Source organism: Papaver somniferum, chromosome 5 (assembly GCF_003573695.1).
Source record: "Papaver somniferum cultivar HN1 chromosome 5, ASM357369v1, whole genome shotgun sequence".
Classification (NCBI taxonomy): Eukaryota; Viridiplantae; Streptophyta; class Magnoliopsida; order Ranunculales; family Papaveraceae; genus Papaver; species Papaver somniferum.
The window spans coordinates 127,557,405-127,564,902 of NC_039362.1; the positions used below are offsets into that span (position 1 = coordinate 127,557,405).

At 38.0% G+C, this 7,498-nt stretch overlaps 1 protein-coding gene across 1 annotated transcript; it reads right to left on the bottom strand.

Annotated features, from left to right (window-relative positions):
* Positions 1–3,717: 3,717 nt before the first annotated feature.
* On the bottom strand, positions 3,718–7,288 carry LOC113279578. Its single transcript, XM_026528261.1, has 7 exons — positions 6,215–7,288; positions 5,744–6,055; positions 5,250–5,467; positions 4,998–5,081; positions 4,617–4,940; positions 4,441–4,540; positions 3,718–4,359 (listed from the first exon to the last, which is right to left on the bottom strand). The coding sequence occupies exons 1-7, from the start codon at positions 7,286–7,288 to the stop codon at positions 3,718–3,720; spliced, it is 2,754 nt and encodes a 917-aa protein (XP_026384046.1).
* Between the last annotated feature and the right edge of the window lie 210 nt (positions 7,289–7,498).

Below are 7,498 nucleotides of genomic sequence, written 5' to 3' on the forward strand. Positions count from 1 at the left end.
CATGGTAGCATGCATATTGGTCCTCATTAACAGTGGTGGTGTCATTAGTCGATTCATGTTCCTCTAAATTAGGTTCATATTCAACATCATTTACATGAATGGGACTAGACACTTCATTAGGGACAACATACATTTCCTCATGAATTTCCTCCTTTTGTAGGTGAAGCAAAATCTGATCTAAATATGCCTGAATTCGTGATGTAGATCTATCGAAGTTTTGCTCACTGAGTGCTTCTATGGTGGAGTCTAAATTCATGGGAGTACAAAATTCTTCATGTTCAAATTGTGGTGATTGGTACATGTGTGCATGGTCATTAGGGTTTACAAAATATTGATCGCAACCCTCAAAGGATTGATTATGGTCCCAATGACTACCATTCTCACAATTTATGGGCATTTCATACCTTGGATTTTCTCTAGATTTCCTAAAATTATGCAAAATATGACAATTCTCAACAGGGTGGTCTAAACTACCACATGCGGGACATGCATAGATTTCAGGTTGCCTAAGAAAATTAGATGTGACAGATTCCTCATGTGATTGCATTTCTAAAGCTGCGATTCGAGCTTCTAATTGATCGATCAGTAATGATTGTGTGAGTGAGGCACTAGCAAAATGTTCATTTTCACGTTGTGATGAATGATGCATGTGTGAATAGTTATTAGGGTTCATGTATTGGGGCTCGGGACTTTGAAAATGTCCATAATAATTCCTATAACTATTGACATCATGGTCTATGGGAGGTTCATAACGTGGAGTATGTCCATACGCAAGTTCTCTAAGGGATTTGTTGTATTCCCCAACTGTAGACCAAGATCTAGACATGATTTGGCTCAAAAGCTAAGTAACTATGTTACAAATCCCAAAATTTGGTTTTTAATGGGTTTGGATTTTTGGGAAAAATTTGGTTTTTATGGGTAACATTTGGTTTTGTCGGGTTTGAAAAGAATTTTGGTTTTTAATGGGTTTTAGAAAATTTGGACTTAATGGGAAAAGAAAACACTTTGGTTTATTGGGTTTTGAAAACTTTGGTTTTATGGGATAAAAGGCCAAGCCCACTGTTGGGTTTTGGAAAATTTTTTTTGAAACAGAGCCCAACTCTCGGCCTAGAGTTTGGGTACACGGCCCACTAACGACTTCAGCAAGCCCAGAAACTAACGAAGCCCAGCTGAGTTGGTAGGTTCAGTTAAACTTGTTTAGGTTGTTTGTTGGGTTTTTGAAACCCAAAATTTTGATAGGGACAATCCCACAGTTAAGCTCAAATACAAACCCAAAAGTTAACTTAAATTACAAGCCCAACAAAAAAAATGGAAAAAATTATTACAAGCCCACAAATTAAAAATGGAAGCCCACAGGTTGGGTTCTCTTAATGGGTTTAGGCTTACTTGCTTAAGCACAGCCCAGCTGCTCTGTTTTTAGTTGCACAGCCAGTTGAGTGCACAGTCTAGACAGTTACTTTGGTAATTGTTAAGAGTTTATTGGGATAAACGGAAGAGCCTTTTGTCAAACTCATATCACGTTGTTTGAAAAGAGTTGTTACCGAACAATTTGTTGTTCCTTTACTGTTTGGAATACGAACCAAAGGAATTGTTCCAAGTGCGTGACTTATTGCAAGCACTAGTACAAACCTTCACATAGGCCACATTTTTTAGTGTACAGTCCAGCCACGTTTCAGGTTATTTGTGTGGCTATTGGTCATCAGTATAACTATAGCCACATTTTGTTTTACCATGTAGCCATAGTGCACCATTTAGTCATGGGTTTATTCCTAAACCCATCAACTGTATCCATAGGGTATCGTTTGGTCATGGTTTTCAGTTTAATCCAATCACATGTAGCCATAGATGCGTATATGGCCACATTAAATAATTTTGTATGTGTCAAAAGTGTCGGATGACAATAGACACACCTTTTAGACTGTGACGGAAAGAGGATTTATTTAGCCACATTGGTTTGTTTATGTGTCCATAATATCTGGTTTATTAGACACGCATATACTAAGGAATTGACACATTATATCAAACATGACAAAAGATTGACATATGGTTACTCCATATTTTTTTTTGGGAGGATTATGATATGGCTACACGAAAAACAAATTGTGAACATAGCGTCGGATCCATTAGACACATGAGATTGAATTTTAACTTTTAAAGTACTAGCCATGGTTGTTACCGAGTCTTTTCTAGGCCAAATGCTCCTAGTATGCTTAATTTTCAAGCAACATATGCTAGGGTAATGTTTATGCATGTTCACTGCAATAAAGAAACCTCAAGCTCTGGTGTATAGAAGGATACATTACAAGTGATTGTGGCTTCCAAGGTAATTGCAATACAGCGGGTGCAGCCGGGTGTTTTGTGAAAATAAAACATGTATAGTGGAGTTCTGTTGTGTTACTTTCTCCCAAAATTCCCGATATATAACCATGCCAAAATCCAAAATAGGAAACCATATCTTAAACTTTTCATACAAATCTAGAAGGGACTGCAAACGACAGGAGCCATCTGTGAGACCAACCAAACCTGTTTAACTTATCAATTCACAAAAGCTTTATATTTTTAGCCAATATATTTAATGAAAAAATTTAGATCTACAACCAATATTTTTTATTTACCTCTTTCCAAAAGAAAAAAACAAAAATATTACATCAAATTGATTTTGGAGCCAGCCACTCCAAAACTACGATTGCAGTAGGAATGCATTTCTTTTGCTCTTTATATAACAAGACAAAACAATCCCATAATCAAATTCTTGATGTTTTAGATGCAGAGTTCGTGTCCTACAATTCGAGTGTCAAACTTATAGAGGCATCTGATGGCATAAAAATGACTTCGTCAAAGCTCAGGGACAATGTAGAGTGTTGAATAGCCACAACGAACCTGCAACAGGAAAATAGGGTTCTGAGTTCAAAAAAAAGGAAGAAAGAACGAGGGCACAACAATTAATACAAGGTGTCAGCCCAACTCAACATAAATTGTGGTCAAGACTTCTTACAAAGAGGACTTTCACAAGATATGGGAAAAACCCTGTCAAGTATGGTATTCAAAACGGTTGAGGGTTAAATTGGAACAAGGAAAATGAGATTAAAATTCACTATTCTTCACAGGCTACACAATACAAACTCCTCACACAAGCAAGTGAACCGCTCCATGCAATTCACTTAGGAAAAAGCATCAGTCCGCCCCCAAATGCTTTCACCATAAAATTGAGAACCATAAGACCTTTAGCACCATCATTTTAAATGTTTTTTTTTGTGGTTAATGAACTGGAGTTTCCATCATATATCTACAGGGTTACGAATCTAATTTGGGTACTTGGAATTCAATTTCACCACATGCTTTGAGTAATGTTATGAAGTGTATAAAAGATTTCTGAAATACAAGTACAACATGTAGTTATAGTGCATGTGCCCATAAATATATTCAAGCAATAGGACAAAAACATACCAACTCTCATTCTCTTGGATATCTATTTAAAAGTGACCAGAGTAGCAAGTTGTAAAGTACAGTAGTAGAAATTTCAATTGAAGTTCCATATGAGACACGGATAAAATGATGTTATTCATTTTACAAAGAATAAAGCACGCAAACATACAGAAAGCATGCTAAGGAACAGGATTAAACATAAGTTCCATCTTTATCGTTCTTTCAATATCATGTCACTAACCGAATAACCACAGATTAAAGGAAATAAAGCGATGTACCTGCGGGAGTGTGTCATTTTGGCTTGCGTATAAGTAAACCTCGGCAGTCAGTTCGGAAGTAATCATTTCGGGATTCTTTACCCAAGTCTTGTGGATCTACAGACGGCAAGATATTATCATTCGCAGAAAAGATTACTGTACTGAATTCCTCATCGTTGCCATCGTCATCTCTATAATTTTTGGGAGGTGTCACAAAAACAATAGACTTTTTCTTATCTAACTGGTCTTTGACATAAAATACCTGCTTAGCTTGTGAGGCTAAAATAAAAGGATCATTTTTGTATCCCAACATAGTAAGGTCAACAATCTTGTAGCCAAGAGCATCTCTTTTGACCCCACGTTTATTATCAACCCAATTGCACTTGAACAGATGAACTTTTCTTTCACAGTAATCTAACTCCCATATCTCTTGCAAGACACCATAATAAGAGGCTTTACCATATGTAACATCATCATCTCTAGATATGTGCATGTCATTTGCTGCAACGCTAACCCCACTATTCTGGTGAATTCTACCATCACGGGATCTTGTGCGGAATAGATATCCATTGATGCGATATACAGTGTATTTCGTTACCTCGTAGTGCGGGCCGTGTGATATCCATCTTAAGTTCTCTGAGATACTTTCTCTGTCGTCTGCCAACTCTTTTTCAACCTGAAATTCATTATTAGGATGAACCTTGAGTTTAAAGGAATATAACACATCAAACAAGACACTTTTTCTATGACCTATTACCTCATTTTTTAACCAAGCGCCAAAAGTGTTAGAGTGCTCTTTCTCTAGCCATGCTCGCTTTTTAGTAGAATAGTTAGTTTCCAAATATAGCTTGTGTCGGCTGGTATGTACAATAACCAAATGTTATTATACTTTGTACAAAAAAAAACAGGAAAAAAAAACAAATTAATACTTACTCTATGTAAGGCTCAATTTCAGGCGTGTTCTGCATTACATAGAAATGTGCTTGTCTCAACTGTTCAGGGGTAACTATACACGGCTCTTCAGCTGATAACGGTTCTCCCTCCTGAGATGTATTATGCCTATCTAGTGGAATACCAATTGTCCTGATGCTTTTATGGTACTCACAATATATCTCAATCGTCTCTTCTGCAACATTCTCTTCGGCAATGCATCCACAAGGTTGATTCTTGTTTCGCACATGCCCCTTTATAACCTTCATACACCTTTCGAAAGGATACATCCATCGAAAGCAAACCGGACCGCATAACTTCACTTCCCTGGTAAGATGTACAGTTAAATGAATCATGATGTCAAAGAAGGATGGAAGAAAATACTTCTCTAGTAAGCATAACGTCACACAGAGATCCTCTTGCAATTTATCTAGCTCTTCCACCATGATTTCTTTGGCAGATATTGATCTGAAAAAGAAACAAAACCTGATAATAGCATATCTCACAGGTGTAGGCATAATTGATCGAATAGCGACGGGCAAAAATTGTTGCATAAGCATATGGTAATCATGTGATTTGAGTCCGATCAGCTTACGCTCTTTTAGGTTCACAAGGGTGGAAAAATCCGAACAATACCCTTCTGGAACTCTTAACTCGGATAGTGTCTCCAAGAATATGTCTTTTTCTTCCGTAGTTAATGTATAACATGCTGCGGGAAGTATCGTTCCTTTGTCATCTGTCTTAGGGTGTAACTCCGATTTTAACCCCAAACGCACCAAATCCTTTCTGGCGTTTAATCCATCTTTTGTATTCCCGTTGTGCAGCAACGTTCCAACAAGACTTTGTCCCACATTCTTTTCGACATGCATGAAATCAATACAATGTTGGACATCATTATAGCGCCAATATCTAAGTAGTCGCTGCCATATGTTGTACTTGCTCCAGTAAGTGGTTTCCCTGCCTTCCTCTTCCTCACCTGACCTATCGACTTCTTTTGATATTTTTCTGATGCGCTCAATTTTCGTTTTTCCGATGCGCTTCATCTTTCCACCTTTTCCAGGTGTAGCCTGCACGTCTTCCCCTTGAGTATTCGTCCCCTTCTTTCCCCATGAATTCTTTATACATTTTACCTCCTCATATATTTCTTCCCCGGTCATTGGTTCTGGAGCAGTCTCCCACTCTTGTTTTCCGCCAAATGCCCCCTTCTGCCTTCTGAACGGATGCTCATAGGGTAAAAATCTTCTATAACCAACATAAACATTCTTGTTTGAGTCATGAAGCCTAATACTGTGCGTTTTTTTACGACACACCACACAACCATGATATCCAGCGTAGCGACAACCACATAGTGTACCAAGAGCAGGATAATCGTTTATCGTCCACAAAACAACTGCACGTAGAGTAAACATTTCTTGGGCATATGCATCCCATGTTCTCTTTCCCTTCTCAAATAAGAATTGAAAATCTTTAACAAGAGGTTCTAAAAAGACATCGATGTTGTTTCCTGGCGCACCATCTATAAGTAACGACAATATGATGAACTTTCTCTTCATACACAGCCCCGGTGGAAGGTTGTAAATCACAACCAAAACTGGCCATACACTGTGATGTTTGGTGCCTGTGTTTACATCAACTCCATCAGCCGAAACAGCTAACCGCAGATTTCTTGGATCACCTTTAATTTCTGGGAAATTGTTATCTATCTCTCTCCAAGCATGTGAGTCTGCCGGATGACGTAAAACACCGTCTTTGTTTCTAGTGGTATCGTGCCATATCAAATCTTTTGCTGTGTGCTTCGATTGAAACAGCCGCTGAAATCTTGGGATGATGTCGAAGTACCACAATACCTTTGCTGGAACATTCTCGTAAACTTTACCATCCCTGTCAACTTTCCATCTGGGTGCTTTACAAGTAGGACACACTTTTTCATCCTTGTACTCATTCCAATAAAGAATGCAGTTGTTGATACATGCATGTATCTTTGTGTACCCTGAACCCATTGATTTCAATATTTTTTTTGCCTGATATGTACTCCTCGCCATTAAATTACCTTCTTTGGGAAGCATGTCCTTTAACAAGGGTAACAATTCATTAAAAAACATGTCTGATGCACCGTGCTTACTCTTCAACTTAAACAACTGCACAATTGCAGACAACTTTGTGAAGTTGGGACATCCTTCGTATAAGGGCTTTTCAGCATTTTCAAGTAACTTTTTAAACTTTATAGGGTCATCTGCGAACTCTTCTGCAGCCTGCATCATATCTATAGTGTCTGGAGCATCAGTGGGAGTTCCCATTCCAAAATCTTCGTCTGGAGCATCAGTGGGAGTTCCCATTTCAAATTCAGCGTGCATACCATTGTTGACGTTAACTGGCTTACTACTAGTTATTGCCTCATCCTTTTCCCCATGCTTATTCCAAATAGTATACGTTTGATCGATTCCATTTACGAATAAATGATCTTCTACGTCTCCAACGGAGCATGCACAGAGATTTAAACAATTTGTACACGGACACAACATAAGAAATTCATCATATGTCTCACCCTCCTCCTTGAGATGGTTGACAGCATACCGCAGAAACGCCGCAACTCCTTCTCTATAACGTTTCTTCGTTCTATCAGTACTCATCCAGGATTTATCCATTCTGAAACGCAAAGAGACCAGTAGATCCATCAGTTGCACTCCAATGAAAGCAAAAACTGATAAATCAATTCAGAAATACATACAAGTCTTGAAATTACCAATAAATTCAGCACCATTTGAAACATAAAAAATTTATATGGACAAACATGGTAATAACAGATGAAACAGGCAATATGCAATTTCCCTCATACAAACCGATAATCATGCCACACAAACCCATAATCAGACATCCAGTATTAA

Coding starts and splice junctions, on each gene's coding strand:
- LOC113279578 (XM_026528261.1), bottom strand. CDS start 7,288: ATGGATCTACTGGTCTCTTTGCGTTTCAGAATGGATAAATCCTGGATG. Junction 5,082..5,249: donor GAGTTAAGAGTTCCAGAAGG/GTATTGTTCGGA, acceptor TTTCTTTTTCAG/ATCAATATCTGCCAAAGAAA. Junction 4,941..4,997: donor ACGTTATGCTTACTAGAGAA/GTATTTTCTTCC, acceptor ACATCTTACCAG/GGAAGTGAAGTTATGCGGTC.